This window comes from Excalfactoria chinensis, chromosome 7 (genome assembly GCF_039878825.1).
Source record: "Excalfactoria chinensis isolate bCotChi1 chromosome 7, bCotChi1.hap2, whole genome shotgun sequence".
Taxonomy (NCBI): domain Eukaryota; kingdom Metazoa; phylum Chordata; class Aves; order Galliformes; family Phasianidae; genus Excalfactoria; species Excalfactoria chinensis.
The window spans coordinates 22195557-22217973 of record NC_092831.1 but is presented as its reverse complement, the minus strand read 5'-3'; the positions used below and the strand labels follow the sequence as shown (position 1 = coordinate 22217973).

Sequence of the window (22417 nt, the reverse complement as noted above, 5' to 3'; positions counted from 1 at the left end):
AGCACAAAAATTTACTGGTCTAGCTCTCCATCAGTTCAGCAACCCTTTCAGCACAAGCAAGTTAACAGATCTCAATCCACTTTATGGACAGAGTTTCAACTCATGGAGAACTATAAGAGTGATTATCCACAAGAGAGAAGATGAATCTCAGGTGGAGGAAAAGTAACCATAAAGGAACAAGGCAGCCAGCTACAATATTTTCTTAATTATAAATAGATTGCATCCATCCACTCTCACTGACCTACTGATAAAAATACTCATCTGTTGAGGTTTTTGTTTTTTTTACAGTTCAGTAAGGAAACCAAGTAACTCAACAGTGGTAGAACAGAAAGTTCTGTATCATTTTTCTAGCTTTCTCTTTTTAATCCACTATGGGCATGTAAACTTCCAACAAACCCATAGCTCCTTCTCAGCTTATTCTTGTCATCAAAACTACCTCATCAGTTCAGTGGTCATGCATGGCTTCTTAATAACAGCAAGCCATTTTATTGCTGCTCAGTAAAACTGCAATGACAGGTGTTTTGTAGCTACACACAAAGCTGGGACATTAGCTTTGCTGTCTGTTTACTTCATTACAAATTAAGAAAAGCCACATGTGCTTTTGCCATCAGATGCCACTAGTGTGACAGCAACAGGTAAAGGAAAAGATGACAAGTATTGTTTTCCCTATAGCTATTCAATATCGCACACAGGAAGTCATAACTAAGAATTGGAAAGGTTAATCCATCCATTAACATAATTTTCTGAATTTTCCATTAGCTGTTTACCTGTGCTTTTCATTTCATACACAGAACAAACCCATCTCCAAACAATAAACTGGCCTCAGCTACATTTAATCTCTTATTCTACGTAAAATATTCACAATACCTCAAGCATAAAAATCACAAGCACCCACTCCCAGAGTTAGTATTAGGAGAAGAGCACCCCTCCGCTTTAGATCTAACCATTTTTCTTATTCACAAAGTGTCAGGTAAGATGCATATGGAGAGTTTTACTTGCTGTATAGTTTCAAGAACAGAGAACAACAACAAAAACAAAATCCAAAAGTCTCACTTGTGAAATATGGTTGATAGAAGATTCCATGCGTCGAAGTTGGGATGCCTGGATATCCAGCATTTGGAGAACATTGTTGGCCAAAGTGTTGATCAGATAGGCTACACTTGCTAGTGACTGGGTTGTGTAGGCTTTGGTTTCTTCTAGGGCTCGCTGCTTATCTGCTGACTGAAAGCAGAAATAAAAGGTTTATTCATTAATTCTCTCACACAAATACTCATGGAATTAACTCATTTTGTCTGTCTTTAAAGGACACTGAATTACAGAATTCAAACTAACCGTACACAAGAGTTATCATTTTTCCTCCTTAACGTTTTCTTCCACTAAACAAAAGACATTAACTTTGTATTTTAACAGCTTCAGTATTTTATAAAAGAAATTAGGACAGTATATAACATGCTGATCTTTTCTAGGAACATTCTAATATTTCAAAGCACAACTTCTTATACCACACTTTCATAAACAATTTTTAAAGAACTTAATGCTCTTTGTAGTTGTGATTTGGTTTGTTTATCCAAAGAGACAAGAAAATGTTCCTATTACAGAATTCAGGCTCCTTTTTAAACTTTGTACATATTCCTCATCTCTCTCAATTATACTGACCCCTCTATTGCCACAAATGACCATTAAGAATGGAAGCACTCAGTCACTGTGAATTAATTACTACAATTCTATCTGTCTATGCTGTGTGTTCTTGTTTTCCTGAACGTTCTGATCATTTTCACTTTGCATTTTCTTCTGCAAAGAATCAGTACAACCTATGATTCCAGTAGAAGAGCACTTTAAAAACATAGGCTGTCAAACCAGAGGATATCTGTATATAAGAACATATTTCATTTCAAATACCATTAGAACTAATGAGCTAAAAGCCTAGTCCTCAAAGTGTTTCTCCTAGAATTAGTTAACATCAGTAGAATCTAACTCAACATAAAGAATAAAGCTTAATCCAATGGTAAAACACACAAATAAGAGGCTTATAAAATTCAGTTCTTGGTTTGCTACAGTTAGATACAGTGAATTTCACTTCAGTCATCTTTAGTCTCCTTACAGGCCAATGATGCTGGTGACTTTGTAGCAGTAGCAGGTGACAAGTGCTCCCTACACCCACCTACCATTGTAGTACTCTTCCACAATTTCCTTTCCTTTATATATTCTTCATCCAGATTGAGTACCAAGATTCAAGAAACATGCTTTTATTTGAGAGCGAAATTAAAGTAATTCTGTATGCTTCAGCACAAGCTGAATCTACAGTCCATTTCACAACACATAATTTAGGGCGGCACAGAAAGCAAGCATACCTTTATTATAGAAAAGTCATTCTTGTAGCACAATGTATTTCATCAGACTTTGTACACTAAGATCCTCAAAAGCAAGATTTCAAGAAAAAAAAACAAACCAAAACAAAAACCACCACCACAACACATACACAAACATAAGACTTCAACTAAATGCCCAAAGATACTCAACACTCTTTGCAGACTCCCCTGTGTCCATCCATTCACAGCATATGGTCAGTCTGCTAATACTCCTTTTCCTTGCTGGTCCCACTAGTACCACTTTCTATTCTGCTTCCAAACTGAGGACAGCAGCGGTGGAGCTCCTGTGGACTACAGAAGGGGAGGGACAACTTCTCAGGGCACAATATGATGATGGTCTCCAAGCAAGGATGCATCTAATGGTTCACGTCCAGCCACAAAACCTTTAGAAAAGCACAGTCTCCAAACCCCATTTAAGAATTGCTGACTTTCAGCTATCTGGGCAACATATATTTTATGTAACAGAGCTGAGGGACTCCCAAACAGAGGAATACTGAACTGTCTGCAACAACTCTCATACTGTTGGCATCTAAACTTGCTCCCTTCCCACTCGTAACCTCAGCTCGGCCTGCAAATACCACAACAGCAAGCACACACACCACAGGACATTTTCACAGCTATTCAAACAACTTCTGGATGGCAATAATAAAAATGACCAGAAGCTTGTCAGTTTTGCTCTGCAGCTGCTACTAAAGCCTATTTATAGAAGCAGAAACTGCTGATTTACATTAGTACTCTACATCCAGAATAGCTGAGTAGAAGCCAGTAAGCACAATTTGCTTCATTAATAGTCAGAGTGTTTTAGAACAAAAGGAAAGCAATCTATCATTTCAGAAATTATGAGCCTCTGCTATGGTTTTACTGCTTCAAGAGGTACAAATATAAATCCAAGTTCCAAGCTAGTTCTTCCACTGATGTACACCTAATACCCAAATTCAAGTCACTTCCATTTACACTCTTTCAACTAGGAACTGGCTTCTTAGAAGAAAATCTACAAATACATTTGGATCCCTTATATGCACAAAATCCCTTCTGACTGAGAGGCCAAGTTTGGGTGTTTGGCTGATAACCTGAACAAATATGACTTGCTCTGCATGCCATTATACAGAGCCCCCATTTCACCAACACGAAGTCTGATCTTTCCTCAAACTTCCAGCTTCACCTCTCAAACAATGCTAAGAAGATATCCGAGTATCACAGCTGGACCATCAGGAGATACAACCATCAGGAGATACCACCTCTGGATGACTTATGTTTTCAGCCTAACTAGATAAAACAAGAAATGCTACTGTGAGAAAATGTAGAAAGACAGCAAAATATTAAAAAAGAAAATTACGGTTCCTATGTGTTGGAAAGAGTTAATTGAGACCTGAAAGCGATGTATCACAAGAAGTACTAAAATACACGGGTAACTTAACTGGCCATTGCAGCCATCTTTTCTCCTCTGATTCTGAACATTTGTTATGTTGTTATCCAACGACAAGCCATCATCAGCTTGGGAGTCCAAAATTTTCAGCTGGGCTAACAAGACTTGCACAACAAATTCTGTTATTAGAGCCCAAAAGTTTACACCTGTGAGTTAATAAACTGTGTTCAATTCTTAGAATGCAAGTTGTTGCCTTTAATATCAATGTGACAAATTTTTTCAACTTTTTCTTCTGAACGTAATACTTTTCATTTTTAAATTAAGGATGGGGAGATTCTCTCCATCTTTCTTCTTCCCTGAGCTTGCCATCACCTTCAACCAGCCTCAGTATAAGAAACATACAAAAGAGTTCTGACAGCATTTCATTCTGGAAAAATAAATAAACAAATAAATAAATAAAATCTTCATATTTAAACCAGCTCTTCAGGGTATAACACTTCACACAGTAATATTTCAGTGTCAAAAAGGAAGCTGAGGTTCTGTATTGCAATATGGGACTAACTACACTGCAGTGCACCCACAGTCTAATAATCACTTCTCCAATATACACAGCGTCTCTTGATATCATTCAAAATAAGACTGGCTAGCGAAAGAAAATTCAATACTTCATACACAGGATAAAAACGTTAACAGTGACAAGTTAAGAATGAGAAGACGTTCCATTTAATCAGTGACAGCTGTGGTTTCCTTTTGACTAAAACCCAAAAGGGGCACTTGCCTATGACCAGCACGCACAACCCCCTCAGGTTTCTCTCTAGGTTGCCTCAGCTTCAATAAGCCCCAAAAACAAAAGCTGCAGGACACAGAGTTCATTCAACAAGCCTTTGTTATTCAGAACAAAACGTGCCCAACACATAATTAAATATTTTACACGCATTTATTCAACTGCCCAGATGGTATTTGCTTAGTCTATCTAAGTGCTTAGAAGGTCCAAGGACCTTCAGTAAGTGAGAAAAAAATGATGGAAGAAAAAACTGAGCATCATTAACCCAATAATAACACCAGAATCATGCCAAAAAGTTACGTAACCACCAGTGAAAAATACAATAGTTTTGTTTTAAAAAAACTACCTCAATAAACACATATTTGATAAAGAATATCCCTTACCCCTTTATTACTAGATCTGCCTACTTCCTATAAGAAATGCATATATCTTGAAATTTGTAAGAAGCTGGTCTGTAAGGTGAAATGGGGATGAAAAAGCAGAAGAGGCAAAATAGACAGAAAGAAATAAGATCTTCCAAAAAATCATGGAAAAAAAAAAAATTAATAATGTAGAACAAATAGGAGGAACCTTACATTCTATTAGTACATTGAACACAGAAGGAAATCCAGTCCACCTATTTTTCAGTATACCCAGAATGCCAAAGTGCTTGGAGTTGGGGGGACTTCTTTCTGTCAATTGTAATCCTATAATCTCTGAATTAGTCCACATTTTTCTCTACATATTTACTCATGCTAAATAGTGCTGTTACTGTTATTTTAGCAAAGAAAAGAGTACTCATTTACATGTTTATTATAAAACCAGGTGGCAGTAACCTTGCTCATTTACATGTGCTGTACACCCCATGAATCAAGCAAACAGGAAGCTCTTCCTAATACATACACTTCCACAAAAGCACTGCCACTGCACTGTGAATTTGGAATATTCTTTATCTAATCAAACATATTACCTTTTAATCTGAGATCACACAGTAATCTAGAGTACATTGAGTATATTAAAGGGCTGTATAAGGAACTTTGGCATTTAGGCTAAACTTAGTAATTACCATAGGTACCACTTTTATAATTAAAAATATAATAAAATTTATCATTAGATTTTACCATTCAAACAACATTCAGAAAGGAAGCAATAAATGCAATGTTTGGAAAAGAAAAGACATTTCCAAAGTCATTCCACTGACATGATTATAAATATACACAAGGTTATTTCCATTTTTATAGTTAAACGATGATAATTTAGTTTAACACATCTCAGCACTAATAAAAAACGTGCTGAGAAATTTACTATTTATGCATTCAGAAAGTCTCTGACATGGAGCTGCTCTGTTGTTCAGATTACTGAAACGTTTAATAATACTCTAAATGTTATTAGAATTTCTTGATAAAAAACGTGACTTCCTAACTTTTAAACTAGTTGAAACTCAGAATCAGAAAGCTGTTGTAGTCAGTATCAGGTCATTCTCATTATGATAAAACCTTCTGGTTCTACTGCAATTGATTCATTTGACATTTTTATTTCTGTGCTAAACCCCAAAACTAGGTTTGATTAGTAGCTAGGAAGAAATGATACACCAATCCTAACTAGCCCCTGAAATGAGAAAACAGATTTTAAAATATGTACTGCATTCAAGGCTGGACAAAACTAAGCCACCAGTTCGAAATTTCTGACAAGACTATCAGTCTGCTGCATCCAGAAGAAAGAGGTAATGAATGACAGCTGCAAACAAGCACAGCTTCCCTGACATCTAATCACTTACACCACTGTTTCTATGCAGCCAGCACCATTGCAGTAAATGTCCTCTGCTTCCCTTAGATGACACCAGGATCAAATTTAGAATTTATTTTCCCACAGTCACAAGCAAGCTTTTCACATGCAAATGTCCTGCTCCCATCAAAACTCGCAACTTCCTATTCTTTGAAAGTAGAGCCAAAGTCCTGTTAGTGCCAAACAAACCAACAAACAACCTCAGTATGCTGCATTCATATAAATCCAGGGGACAAGGTTACATCACAAAGGCTGTTCAACACATAAATACTTTAAAATGACTTACTGCTAGAAATTGAACAGCATGCTAGCATCCAAATGCATTTGCATCTGAAATAAGTTAATATTAAGTTATATTAATAGTAATTCATAACTGCCTCACAGCATCAAATGTAGCTCTTGCTTGAGAAGCAACAGCAACAACAGAAACCTATTCTCCATGTGTATTTAAAGCTGCCACTGCTCTTTTGGTTCATCAGTGGATCCCTCCTCTTACTCTATTAGCTCTTCAGCAATAACACAGCTGAGAAAACTGGATAATTTTCTATTTCATACAGCAAAATACTTATCAGACTTCCAAATACAAGGCCAATTTCAGCTTTAATTTCAGTACAAGCTCATCATATTTGTTGCCATCAGAGAGTACTCCAACACAGATGTGTTAAGTGAAGATCCTCAAAAAAAGAGCAAAGCCCTGTAGGCTTACCTCTGTTTCATGCACCTGCTGTCCTACAGCTGTTCACTCACTGAGGAAGCTTTAATTTTCAATGAGTATACAGGTAAGAACCACTGATTAATTCAATTCAGCTCAAACTTGATTTTACAGCTACTTGATAAAGACATCATTGCAACATTTGCAAAGATCACTTTTCAGAATCAAAGTGCCCTTCAGAATTTGGAATTAACTAGAGTCAGACCACAGTCCCACTCCGCTATGCAGAAAACATTATTTATACCATTTCCTCCTCACCGACATCAGTGAAGCAGGATTTTCCTTCCCTCTCTCAAGAAATCTGACAAAAATCAACCATTTCTAAGAAAGGGTGTCTATTTCAGATTCCCAAAACCTTATTCAGTACATAAGGCTTTATGTAACATTTCAGCTATTTCCCAACTTTGCCAGTTTCTTCACTCAACATCAAATTCTGACATCAGTTCAGTACACACCGATGACTGAGGTCAACTAACAGCTTTAATTTTTAATCACTAGCAGAGAGCTGTGGCGGTAGAAGCAGGTTCTGCTTCCAAGTGTCCACTGCCAGACATTACAATATCACAACAAGAAAAGCTAAGTAGGACACAGCTACGTCATCCACGATCATACTTTACAGCCTATGTAATTAGTCAGATGGCAGGACAGTTTGTAATTGCCAGAGTGCAATTGCAGCATGTAAGGGTAGGACATACACATGATTCAGCCAGCAGATCCCAAAAAAGAGGCAGGTGGAGACGATAACATCAGTTACCACAGCTTACACCCGGCTGCCATCAAGCTGTGCTGCACAGTGCCACATGTTTGGGCACTGTAAAAGATGTAAGCAGCCCCAGGAGCAGGCTGCTGGAAGCCGCTGCTGCCTGGTCACAACAAATGAGCTCACAACTGCTCACATGGCCAAGCCAGGAACACAGGTCCTCCAGCTGGCTTCCACAGTCCCTACCTACTTCCTCCTCACATTAACATGTCCCATAATGTTTTCAATGTAGAAGTTATCATATTTTAAATTAACCACCTTTGTGCCTGTGGCTAAAAAGTGCCATGAGAGAAATAAAGCAGCGACAGGAGTTTGCCATTTTGGAAAGACAGGGCTTAAACTGACCATGGGCCAGAATCTGTGCGAGTGCTCTTCCATTTCCAGTAAATAATCATGCTTGGATTACACAACCGATCATCATGAAAAGGTTTAACTCCAAACTTGAAAATAATTTGAAATGATTATCTGGTACTCTTTAAAGCTGCTACCAGTCTGGACATACTGAAAAGAACAAATTTATCAGATACATAAGCTGACAGAACAAGAACAAAAAAAAAAACTGCTCAAAATAAAGTAGAAATCAAAGTGAGAAACCTTCACATAACAGTAACAACATACAACATTCCTCTCTAAGGCAGCAAAGGCACTAGTGGCACCCTAGGATGTATGCTTGGACTACCAGAGCCTCAGAAAGCTGCAGCTGAATGCAAACAAGAGGCTCCCCTACATCTACCCACAAAAAGTTCCCCAATCCCCTGTCTTTACAATGATGGAAAGATTCTAATGCTTACTGCAGAACTATATGAAGGCTGAAGTCCCCATCTCCTCCAATGCTGCACTGTCATGTGTGCCAGAACCGTATGACTGAAAATGCACACCTGCAATTCATTACATGACCAGACACAAATACACTGTTGTTGAACTGAAAAATCACAGCAATGCACACAACTGGCAGGCCTTTTCCCTTGCCTCCACTACAAGGGTTTACCAGACTGGGAGCAAAAGCAGCACGCAGGCCAAACAACTTGTCCACGATGCTCACTGCCACCTGCTTAGAGCCAACCTCTGTTGCACTACTGCTCTGCTGCAGGTGGCAGTGACACCCAGAGACAGCCAGCCATCAAGGAGCCAAGCATCACATCTAGCTAAACTAACTGCCAGCCTCAACAAAAAGAAGTGGCACAAAGTCAGTAAAAGTTCACTCTAAAAAGTGCCAAACAAAAGCAGCTCCTTCCTATTCAACAGTTTTGTTCCCTGCATGCCCCCAGAGTTGTATCTGCTCACTTTTCTGGCTGAGAATGTTTTTACAACCTTTTGCTCCTGTTACCATAGCACTGGAAAAAACATAATACTGGCAGACTGAGAGTGGGATTCAAGTCCCTTTTACAGAGGGGTCAACCTCTGCATCTGTTCTACAGCCCTTGAACAAGAAACTGATAAACTAAGTCATCTCTGCAAGAAAGGAGCCCCAGCTTAACACTCAAGGGTAGATTCCTAGAAATAAGCATTTTTTCAAAATTCCTTCCATTTTATTTGTGTTTCTAAGAGTTACCAACACACACACACACACACACAAATAAAAAAAGAAAGCCAACACAGAAAATCGCAGGAGAGTTTCCATTTTAACCAGATTCAAATTTTGCTTCGCTTCTACAATTTCAGAATCTCAGAAAATAAGCAGGAAACAAACAAACAAACCCTCATTTTGGCAGGAACTACAACTAGCTACTATTCTCTTTTTTTTCCCCTGAATTTAACCAACAACTTTGGTCCACGTGCTCCATAATTAGAGGTAACCCTTCTGTCAGAACAGCAAGCAGAGACACTATATTCAACCTGCAGCATAAAACCTCACACCACAGCATCACGTTTTCTGTAATTATTTCCACTGAGATCTGTATTTTACACAGATTTTCCTAAGCATGACCTACTTTCACACTAATTACAGTGCTTCTTGCCCAGAGATTGGTTTATGCCAGCAGTAACTCCATTTTTCAATGCTGTGTACAGACCTTTTACATGCATCAAAGAATGAGCATTTAAACTCCCATATTAATTATAGCACACCTGTACTGCAGTCATCTCCACACAATTTAAGTACTAGCTCCATCTGCAAATTAGACACCATTACTTCTTTTAGAAACTAACAAGTGTCACACTGCAGTATAAAAAAAAGCCAATACACTTGATAAACAAATCTAACTGGGCAACTATTCTCCACATACAGTAATTTTTACATTTCTCAGACTGGAAAACACAAAGATTCTCTTGCAGGTCATGGAGTCACTTCAGATTTTCACCCTAGCAACATAAAGAATTTTTTCTCTGCTAAAGAAAAGCCAGATCTTGAGAGATGTAAATCCAGCAGCAGCAAGGGGCTTCTTGCCCAGCTACAAAGGACCATGGTTCAGAACATCAACTAGGATGAGCCTGAAGGGATTACACTTTTCTGAAAGCTCATTCAGAATAATACCAAGGATTTCAGACAATGAATTTTTAATAAGACTCCTGCCAATTTACTAGTAGTTTTTCAGTGTTTATGACATTCAGTAATGCCTTATCCCTACACACCTATTCTTTCTTTGAGCGCACAAAACAGTTCAAACTCCTTTGAAGATAAAATGCATTAGCCAAATTTACTTTTACCAAAATCTCACCATTTCTATAAAAGAAAATAAAAACCAGGTCAATACATGATCTCTCTTCCATCAAAAGGATTTCACTGATCCCTTTGGAAGAAAAAAGGTCAGACTTAGACAAAAGAAACAACAACTGACTTCATGCTAGTGCTTTTCATAAGGAGATGTTTTGGAACTGAGTGCTTTTATTGGCAAAGGTTTGCTACAGAAGAAAACCTATCTAGAGCAGATCTCCAAAAGCTGTTATTTGTACTTAAGTGATAATAATTGATAGCAATTCTATGTTGTATGATGCACAAGACAGACCCAAGGTACAAATTCAACTCTGTTTTCAAAGGAAAATGTAACACAACAACAAAAAAAGTGCTCAAGAAAACCACAGCACTGAAATAAACTGACAGTCAAAATAACAAAAATAGACACTTCAGAGTAAGTCCTATGAATTCTACATAGCTGGTCTTTCTCATGGACCCAAAGTTTGTGGATTATGTACCAAATACCAAGAGCACAGGAAGCTAAAAAAAAAATTAATATGCACAGAGTTGAAAAAGCACAATTTCAACAACTCTCCATACAACTTCCACTAGAAAAATCTCTCCACAGGACCTTGTAGAGAGAGCAGCCACAGAACATGGTTCTATCAACATACCTTACAAAGACTCAAGCAATTATGCAATCTAGGATCAGCACAAGGCTCTGAACTTCTACCATGTCTGTCACAAAAGAAGCTGGTTATCACCAAACCTCTCCAAATGCAGCATAAGGCGCCTGCAACTGCCCAAAGATGAGCAGCTGACCATCACCTCTCTGCAAACCAGCTAAGCACGTTCTAGACCACACCTCCACTAAACAATCATTGAAACCACAAATGCTATTGCAGGGACCATGTTTACTTTATTTCCTCAAAACATTTCTTTTTCTTTTCTTTGTTTACTAAAGAGACAGACTTTTACAAGGCCTTTTAGACTTGTTCAGATAGTGATTTCTGCATGTACCAGTGCTGTTCTGCCCAAGTCCTGTACAAATATCCCCTAGTCACTCTTGTATCAACAAAGATACATTTTTCAAAGCTATGGAGCACCTCTTTTTTTTTTTTTTTTTCCTTCTCCAATCAATATTTATACAGCAGCAAGAATTCATATTGGACAGATGAGACACCATCTGTCACATGTATCTCAGCAGAAGCTAAAAATGTACGGCTATTTTTCCCCCATGACAGCCACATCCTTAGTCCAATAAAAATTCAGCTCAGAATTTCCATTATTATCTTCACCTAACAAAGTTCCTACTAATCAATTCTTCCAGATACGATATTCCCAAAAGACCAATACTTTTACATACAATTTTCAAAGAAGAGTCAAATACATGTTATGGTTACCTCAAATAAAGGAAAACAACTCCTTCCTGCTATACGCTCTAAATCAGGTCACAAATACCTGAATAAAAGAACAGCATCGATCCTACAGATAAGAACTACTATCTTTTTGCCCATACAGGCCAAATTTCATCATCCTCCATCGCAGTTGCAACATCAGCTATTTTTATGCATTCAGGAAACTCTCACAACAGCGAGATCTCAGCCATAAAACACATTGTTAAACACACTGCTTGAACTGTACCCCAGCACACCTGCAACTTACAAATATATGTGCCTGCTTTTCTCCCACACAGCTTTAAGTCCAAGGAGAGGTGCCTCTGACTCGTGAACTAGCCAAATAAACTAGGTATGGTAAACCAGTGTGAGGACTGCAATCAGAAGCACTAACAACTTGGATTTAGATATTTGTATTAAACCCATGCAAATGGTTCAATATCTGTGGTAGAGCTAAGGAAACAACGGTCAACAAAAGGAAGGGGGCAAACAGCAAGAGCTAGAGTGCTCTGACACCAATGAAGGTGAGAAAAAAAAAAAAGTAAAAAAATAAAAAAGTGGACTGCTCAAGTTATGGCTGCACACATTGTGATTTGGCATAAGGAGGCATGGAAGGAATGGAATGGCATCACAGAAGACTCTAAGTGTTTATCAGAAATTAAAACATTTCAGTCTCCACAGCTTAATACCCTATATCTATCTTTCCTTTCCTCTAAAAGAACTTATATGACAGGTGTCATTTACAGAATTTTAGCTGTTTGAGTTTCATTTAACACAGCATTTATCATGGAGCAATGCCAAGAAGGCCCAAAGCTGATGTCAAATCCACTCAAGAAATGCCACAGTAAGACAAAGTATCATTTCAAAATATGCCACAGATGGGCTTCACAGGGTTCACACAAACGCACCTCTCAAACCTCTCAATGTCTCTCTAAAATGTTTTACTAAAATCAATGTAAATAATATCTATAAAAGATATGTAATACTATGCAATGTAACAGAGATGCACAGCCCACAGATAACTTTCTACCTTCTGTTACCCAGACTTGTTTGTTTACAGATGTTCATCAGATACAAAGAGATTGCAGCGGACACTTCATATAATGGGCATAAAGCTCCATTGTGGATAAAGTCAGAACAAACTCAAAATAAAAACATACAAAAACAAAAGATAAAACTGCTTTTATTCTCATCTATTATTTATTATTCAAAATGTCTAACCATTTTTTTAAAGAATCCCATTAAAACCAAACCTTAGCCATAGCAGTAATTCCACAGGTTACACTGAGCAGCACTACCTATCAAACCAGACCACATGCCTGGGCTTTACTCAAGGAAAGTGGAAAACCAGTGTACATTATTCATACTATTCACAAGCTTGTTTGCATATTATTATAAGTCCTTAGTTTATTATATGTCAAAAATAACTGCCCTGTTTTCCAGGTGCTACTCAAACAGATATTTTCCAACATCTCTGATGTCTGTCACCCACCTCAGTCTCCTTTTTTCCTGCTGTCAGTGTGGGGGATAAGAAGTTGGTTTTTGTTTAAACCACTTCTCCTTTTAGACATATTTACAACTACCAACAATGACTGTACAATTTCCGTAATGGCACAGTATCTTCAGTAATACATTATGTAACAGGTTTTTTGGGGGTAAGTACTTTGCACTTGTGTCCTCTCTCAATCCATCCTCCAGACAGATAAATGTACATGAACTGACTGAAGAGAGCTATTCAGTCAGGGATATCTAACAGTCTTGCCTTTCCCACAAGATGCAGCAGGCCTATGGCTTTTCTGCTTAGGCAAAGGACAAACCTTTGCAACCTGCAGCACTTACATGTGCCTCTCTCTAAACAAGCTCCACGTCTCATACTAACGTACAAATTTACCACCTACTTAAAAAATCAGCACAAATGGCAGAGCTGGCAATACCCACTATCTCTCAGACTTGCAGCATTGAAAGGACACACTCCAAAGTCATTTTGAGGATTGGCACTGTACATTCAGTAAGCACACAATATTTACAAGTTCTTCCATCAAATCAAAACAAACTCGTGTGCCTTGAATTCATAGCAGGCTGCTCACTAGTAAATGGCTCTGCATACTCTGTTTGGAAAGAGACTAAAATTTTCTCTTTGGAATCCGACTTAAGAATACAAATCCAGTATCTCAAGACTGAGACTGCTCTATTACACAGCTGGTACAGAAGAACAAGCCCTCACTCTGCTTTCAGAAGTCCCACATTACCTAAAGGCTATCTGTCATAGAATCATAGAATCATAGAATTACTCAGGTTGGAAAAGACCTTGAAGATCATCAAGTCCAACCGCAGCCTAACCAGTAGCCTATCTCTTAAAAAACAACCACAAAACAATACCACAACAACAAACCTCTTCTAAGTCATATCCCTGAGTACCACATCCAAGCGGCTCTTAAACACATCCAGGGATGGCGATTCAACCACCTCCTTGGGGAGCCCATTCCAGTACCTAACCACCCTTTCTGTAAAGAAGTTCTTTCTAATATCCAACCTAAACTTGCCCTGGCGCAACTTGAGGCCATTTCCCCTCGTCCTGTCACAAGTCAGTAGTGAGAATAGACCTGCCCCACTCTCACTGTAAGAACCTTTCAGGTACTGGAAGACAGCAATAAGGTCTCCCCTCAGCCTCCTCTTCCTCAGACTAAACAGCCCCAGCTTCCTTAGTCTCTCCTCATAGGGCTGATTCTCCAAGCCCTTAACAAGCCTCGTTGCCCTTCTCTGGACCTGCTCCAGTACCTCCATGTCCTTCTTGTGCTGAGGTGCCCAAAACTGGACACAGTACTCGAGGTGAGGCCTCACCAATGCTGAGTACAGGGGCAGGATGACTTCCTTAGTCCTGCTCACCACACCATTCCTGATACAAGCCAGGATGCCATTGGCCTTCTTGGCCACCTGGGCACACTGCTGGCTCATATTCAGCCGACTGTCCATCAGCACACCAAGGTCCCTTTCCGTCTGGGAGCTTTCCAGCCACACCTCCCCAAGCCTGTAGGATTGCCTGGGGTTGTTATGACCAAAATGCAGGACCCGACACTTGGCCCTGTTGAAACTCATTCCATTAACCTTGGCCCATCGATCAGATGTCAGATCCTTTCACATTTAAGAGGTTCAGCCCAACTACCCAGTTATCACAGGGATGGTCCAACAGGCAGCCTATTCAATCCCAACACTTCAGAACTGGACAAACCTTGGACAGGCCTTCATAAACCTCAGTCTGAATGCCTCTTAGTATTCCTGTCCCCCTGCACAGAGCCACCACCAGCTGGCAGCCCACTGAACCATGAGAGAACTGCTATCTGCCCTCCACTGCTGGACAGACCAGGGCAGTCGGCCTCAAACCCTCAAGCCTGTCAGGAAATTTGGAATCCAACAATGACATACAAGTAAATATATTTTCCAAACTTGCCTCCCTTAAGTCATACTGAAGCAAAATTTACTTAATTCTAGGTAGTTCAGACTGAAAGATTTCTTCAACTCGGAAATGCAAGTTGAAACCACTTTCTTCTTCACTGACTATGGTGAATCTGTTTATACTAATATCAAAACAGCATACCTCACAGAAATTTTTGCAAGGTTTATCCTAATACTTCACCAGAAAGATTGACGAAAACTAAGAACAGAAAATAGTATCTAGTAATATAATATGTAATGAATCATATCAACTTCCCAGTAAGTTGCCTAACAATTTTCTTCCAAAAACAAAAAAATACAAAAAAAAATAAATAAATAAAAATAAAAAATAAAAATCAGCTTGCTTACTGCTTTTTTCCAACATAACTCATAATACAACAGATGGTATACAGATACAAAAGAACAGTAACTCACAATACAGGAAATAGTATTTCTGATGCTTCTGTATTTATGTAAATATCAGTTGGAAAATTGAAAGGAACAAACTCAAAGCATTTTGATATCATGGCATGCAGGCTGAAATTAGCATCTTCAAACAAAACCACCTCAGGCTTCCCTAAAATCTGTTGAAACAGCAATTTAATAGCCATGATTTGATCTTCTAAATGTGCAGTTTAAAACACCTGGTGTGATGAACCGTATAAATCAACTTTAGTAAACCATCAGCCAGCTCAAATAGAGACAGAAAGCCCAAGAGTTATTCCCAAGAATTCCCCCAGAGTTCACAAAAATTCAAGCAATAAATTCATAACTAAGCTACAGAGAATCCTAATAACAACATTCACAACTAGCTATAACACTTCTTAACTTTCAGGCAAAAACATACGCTTTATTTATGAGTTCTGCACAAAACCAGCTTTGATTATGTGTATAACCAAGACACACAGGCTAGCAAAGCCCCAAATCTAGTAACTTCTACTCTTCACCCTGTAATTAACTGCACATAAGACACCTTCATAACGTTAACAGTAAGCCAATAATACAATAAAACCAAGCACGTGCATTTCAAACAGAAAGATCATTATGAGTAGATATTACAACACCACCTTGTCATGGTTTTGTAATTTTTGCTATTGCTATTCCACATCATAACATCACAAGGAGCACAGAGAAGTATAACTACACATCCCAGAGACCTCACAGTCAGAGAGGAAAATAAGTCACGAAAGTGGCGCTCACTCTCACCCCCCCATCACGGACATAGGTTGATCTAGGTAACTCTGTGACACACCTACTAGGAAATAAGATACAAGAAAAGTGAAGAACGTACATAGAATTACATTTAAAATGCATCACCACAAATTACATAGAACTTGTCAGTCATACTTAGAAACCAGAAAACTAGAATTTCTTATCAAAACAGGCAAAATTTATTCACAAGAACACACTAGTTTAGTCACTTCAAGAAAAAAATTGCCAGACTAACCTGAGAGCCCTTAGGGAAGGAAATGCACCTAAACTCAGTATTCTGTCATTGCGTGTTCCATTACCCAATGTGCAGCTTTGCTTTACAAAGCATGAATAGTCCAAAGAACAAAAAATTCCATGTAAGAACTGCAGGGGACTGGTTAGAGCAGGGCTTGAAGTGATGATTGAGCACCTGGTGAAGGGGCGTGGCTAGCCCAGGGAGCACAGGCAGATTGTTTGCACCTGTGCTCCCCAGCCAACCAGAAGGGGTGGGCACAGGTGGAGCCCCCTGGGTAGCCACTGAAGGGAGTGCAACTCTCGGACCTGGGCTGCTGCTGAGGAGGAGTGCTGCACAGACAGGGAGCTCCTTCGCCAGATGGGTGAGTACTGTTCTTTCTGTACAGGACTCCTAGTCTACCTGTAGATACTTCCTCTAGTATCACCAATAAACATGTTAGAAACAATTCTATTGGTTTTTTTTGGAGGGATGGAGGAAGCAGAACAAAGGTATTGAATAAGATGTACAGAACTTTGTTTACTAACCAATATGTTAATTTCAAGTACACAGTTAAAGGTGAAAATAGCATTTACAGGGGAAAAAAAAGTCCAGTAAAGCAGGCCGAGAGAGTCTGGCATGTACTTTCTACTGAGTGTTTGTTACAAAGCATGGCAGGTAGAACTCATCTGTTCTCTTCTGCAATGAAATAATCTGCTGAAATTAACTGGGTGAGATTTCATTTGTTCCAGTACAGGCTGGAGGTCTTGTTGTGCATTACCATAGTGGTACACTACTTCCTGCCTTAAAAACTACAGCGCTAAGCCACAAAGATTAATGGCTGCAAACACCAATCCAACACAAGCAGTAGAAAACAAGTGTCAGCAAACTTATTAACAGCAAGATGCAGGAGACCGTTACTCTGAATTCTAACTCTTATTCGATCTTATTAAATGGTATTCAATAACCATAATCAGAAAATAAGTCATGGGAGGGAACTACAAAAATGCAACTTGTAACTATTGGTGCTACAAGACTTACTTTCTAATAGCAACTTATGTATTCATAAGTTCTACTTAGTCTACGTGCAGTGTTACTGTTATAACTCCTGCTACACTGATAAAATGGCTCAAGTTGTTACCACAACTACTCAATAAAAAATCAATTCCACTCTTTCTGAGCCTCTGTTTGAACTTCTGACACTATTAAATGAATTAAATTTGCTTTACTGGCAAAACACAGTGCAGTTAAAGCAGATGGAAGTAGAGAGATAAATCCTTCACCAACCTTACCAGCTACTCTGACTCTCAGAAGAAAACTCAGAGGATTGATCCCATGCTTTGATTACCCCACAAAACTCGCCAACCTACCAGCAAGTGCTCCATTAGCCTTTAGCAGAGAGAGGTGCTGTAGAAGTTTCTGCAACTCAGGAAGGTACAGTATGTGCCTAACCGCTGCCTCACAATTTCATTTAAGAAAATTCAAATCTGAGACACAAACAGCACTCTTCTGTTATTTTTTTAATACTTTCAGCATAGTTATGTTTTGTGAAGGTAATACGCATCTCAACAGAACAAAGATCATTCTGGAATTTAAATAAATATATAAGAAATTGACAGTTCGCAGAAGCAGAAGTTTCCTGTTACAGGACTCAAGCTGTCATAATTACAGAAACTGCAACTTCTATGCCAATGGATGTTCCACTCTCTTCTTCACCTCATTGGAAGATGCTGTCAGAAGTACAGTGACTTGGTTTGGCTTAACAGGACAAGGTAAAATTAACAGGCACATGGAAAACAACTAAGAAACTGATCAACCTGTGGGCTATAATAAAATCACTGAAAAACAGGTAATTCTCACCATTATGTTTATTTAAATAAAGCTATCTGCAGGGTCTGAAAGCAGATACTTCTAGTACCTAGAAGGATGGAATACTTCAGAAAAGGAATAAAAATATTCTTCCCTGCCTTTCCCTTACAAATATGAGAAGGGTATTTCTGTGTATAGCAACCTGAAGGCTGTGAAGTGATGGAAATGCGAAGTTTGCTCTTCCTCTCCAGACAACAAAGCATAATAGTCTAGAAAAACTAAGAAATCCAGATCCTGCATGAAGTATCTGGCAAACACAACACATGCACCTTCTGGAGGCTGGACAAGGCAGAGGGGCATGGCTTTTCACCCAGCTCTGCATGTTGCATTGCTCTCTGGCCTTCCCCCCACCCTGAGCCTGGTCCTGCTAGATATCCAGTGGCAGAAAAACATCTATCTGGAAATTCTTTCTGGCTCTTTCAAAACAGTTACGATCATTAGGAAACAAGTTAAAGATGAGTCCCAAATAGACCTGCTCAGAACAAGCTCAAAGAAAGTGAAAAGGCCAATGCAGTGCTGGAACTTACAGCGGTATACCAGTAATAAAACAAGCAAGTCACATCAGTGCTTAAAAGGATGTTTGCCATTTATATCATCATAACCAGAACTTTATGATATTCCTGATAAAAAATAATGTTGGAATATGGAAATCTGGTAAACACAGTGCAGTGTCCAATTAAGTCATTCCTGCTTTTCATGGAAGACACGTAAATCAATGCAGACCATAAACATGTTTTTGTATAGTAACTAGTACATGAAATAATCAGATTTGATAGAACTATTTTGTTGCAGTTTAGTCTGAGAACGTGGTATCACAATGCAGCTCTAGTACACAAAGGCCTGCAGAAACAGTATACAATGTAACCTCTAATTAACATTGTATCAGATCCCACAAAAATCTCCTAAATAAAAACTCATGTACTTCTTCTGGAAGTACAACAGAGAAGTAAGTCTGTGATTTCCAAAGCATTGAGAAGAGCTACCTGGAAAGCAAAGTTATTTGATATGGCAGTAACAGAAGCAGATCAAACTATCTGATTTGTGCACTTACACTTAAAACTTTCCAAAAATACATACTAATATTCTTATTTAAAGTAAATTAATCACAGAGAAGGTGCTGAACTAACTCATACTGTGCAGGTGAAAATCGTTCTTTTTGTGTTTCTTCTTGCAATTCGTCAATTCATTTTCCCATTTCTGACTAGTGCCTGCTGATAAATGCATCCCCTCACAAGGCAGCTGGCTGGCACACAGAATTACTCTGTGAGAAAATTTAAAAGGAACAATTTTTTTAAATCCAAGCAGTTGCTTTTCATCTTTCATTGCTGCAGTTCTATTTTACTACATATTTCCTATATTTCCCGGTGACTTATCACAAAATTTTAAGCTGATGTGCTCTGATATGTTGCTATAATACAGACTTCAGAGAACCATAACAATTCATTTAACATTCTCTGTTGCTGAAGTAACTGAGCTCTCCAAGTGTCAAGAACAAATAATTTGTATAATGAACCACCAACATTTAAGAATATTTTTCACTTTATAAGTAGAAATCAAACAAGCTGCAGCCACCACAGCTCTCTGACTGTGACCTGTCAGTCCCAACATGTAAGAGATTACCTGTTCCATTATTCTCCAGCTGCTATGTCACTGTTAATGGAGGCAGAGATAGAACACATTCATCTTATAGCACTGAACTTCAAATTCTTTAAAAAACCGACCAACGCCTCTGCTTTTTGCAACAATTTATGTACCTGACAATAAAATAACCTCTAAACACCAACTGAGCTTGTCTACTGACAAATACATGCCAATGTAATTCCCGCAAGCACTGATTGCTGTGCTGCCTATAGTTCAGCAGATCAAACTCAGATCTCAGTCATACACTGAGTCCCTGCCAGGAAACCTCAAGAATATCCATGATAAACCCTTCTGTCAGCAATGGAACGTTAAAAGATTACAGTGGAACTAGTCAATCTTCTGGAAGATTTTCTGACTTTCTGGAAGATGATTCTTGCACGTATTTCCAACATGCACATCTTCACCAAATCCAAGCTTTTATAAAAAATATAATTTAGACTGAAATGGGCATATTGATTTTTGGAATTACTATTATTGGAAACAAAATCCCCAGTGATGTTAGTTGTATCCATTTACCTTCCTTGCAGAAGGAAAACATCAAAATAGCTTTGGGTATTTATCCCAATGAAGATTTTATGCAGTTCCAGCATGGAGAACGTAGGGTGAGTTCTCCATCAGATTTGTTACAAGGACATTCATGTCACTAAGTCCAGAATCTCCTCAAGTTGGACTCCTCTGCAACGTCACCTTGCAGTCTCCCTGCCAACCCCAATGGCCAGAGCCTACCACCATCACCTAGCTATGGTCCTCTGCTCCCCACTTGTTTAAAATCTTTATTTTTCCAGACTGTGATCCCATACTGCACCTCACAGTCAGCACCACAACACAGTTTCTACCGTCTGTTCTCACCTCCCTCTTACAGCCCTGCGTTGCCGCGATGTTTGGACAAATTGCCAACAACTGCGGTGTGCTGCACAGTGGCCAGAACCCAGTGGGCTGACCAACCAAGCCTCACTCCCTGCTTTCCCTCACCAGCTGGCTGCCCTCGGCTCTGGCTGCCTTTATAGGCTGTATGCTGGCTATGGGAAGACCCCCCTCTTTTCATTCTCTGCATGAAACATCACAGAATCTTGCTCTGCGATTTTTACTCAAACAATAAAAGTGGAGCTGTTCAATACAGATTTTATAATCCTTGGTTTACAAGAAGAGACAGTAAAAGGTCGTGGGGAGAGCAAAACAACAAGATAAATCCACCTCTTCCAGTTCTGCCTTTCACAGCTCCTCTTCCAGAAAAAGATCCATTTCCTTCTTTTTAAAACAGCACAAATATAAATGCATGAACGTCAGTTTATGACAATAACAAAATACTTCACTGCGTTTCTCTTAAAGAACATGTCACACTAATTCAACGTATGAAACCTTATTAATCGCATCCCTATGTTAGGTAAACGACCCCAGATCCGCAGAGATATCCCACTAGAGGTCGGCTGGTCCCTCAACAGCCCGCCCAGCGCACCTCCAATGCTCCCCACGCCGCACAACTCTTCCCCCTCGTGTCGCCCACCCAGGCACGGCCCGCTCCCCCCGCCCCCTGCCACCACACAACCGCTCTCGGGTACGGAAGGAACAAACGCCGGGATCCCTCACACTTCACTCAGCACCGACACCGCAAATCCACGACGGAACGACCCGCGGCCGTTACTGATGTTGCCGTCCTGTTTTGTTTCGGGGGACGCTCTTCCATTTGGCCACACAATCGCTACCCGAGAGCGCGTCGCCGCGCCGCGCGCTAATAAGTGCAAATGAACGTACCGGAGAGAGGTTATCTCCTCGGCTCGGTGCCTCACCGCCGTTAGCAGCCGCGGAGCACGAGGCGGCCCAGCCCGCTCGCTCAGCGCCCGCTCCCCCTCCCTCAGGCGCCCCGGGCCCGCCGCAGCGCCGAGCGGGGCAGTAAGCACCGCTGCCCGCCCGCTCGCTCAGCACCGCGCCGCGCGGACGGCGACCGTTACGGCCGACCGTTACGGCCGACCGTTAGGCGCGGCCGTTGGCGCCCCGCCCCGCCGCACCTGGATGTAGTTGGTCTCGCAGTACTCGGCCACCCGCTCCAGGTTCGTGTAGCTGTCGAACAGGGCCCGGCGCCCCCCGGGGATCTCCTCCTCCAGCAGCATTTGCAGCTCCGCCATCTTCACATCCTCTCACCCCAACCGTCCGCTCGTCCGCCGCACTCCTGCCTGCACCTCGCACCCTCCCTCCGCACCGCTCCCTCGCGCCGCTCCCCGCCGCCAGGCCCGGCCTCGCGCCGCGGACAGGGAGCGCGCCAGACCCCCACCGCACCGGGGGCGGGGC

General features: G+C 40.1%; 1 protein-coding gene across 15 annotated transcripts in view; it reads right to left on the bottom strand.

The window, feature by feature from the left end:
* ABI2 (abl interactor 2) overlaps positions 1-22417 on the bottom strand; it is a 53538-nt gene extending 31121 nt beyond the window's left edge. For 14 of the 15 annotated variants that reach the window (XM_072341501.1, XM_072341504.1, XM_072341508.1 and 11 more), the window contains exons 1-2: positions 22138-22417; positions 1054-1221 (exon numbers count right to left, since the gene is read on the bottom strand). In XM_072341501.1, coding sequence (XP_072197602.1) covers positions 1054-1221; positions 22138-22254 — 285 coding nt within the window. In that variant the 5' untranslated portion in view covers positions 22255-22417. Of the gene's footprint in view, positions 1-1053; positions 1222-21883; positions 22026-22137 lie in introns of those variants that run through there. The other variant, XM_072341517.1, reaches the window with a different exon arrangement.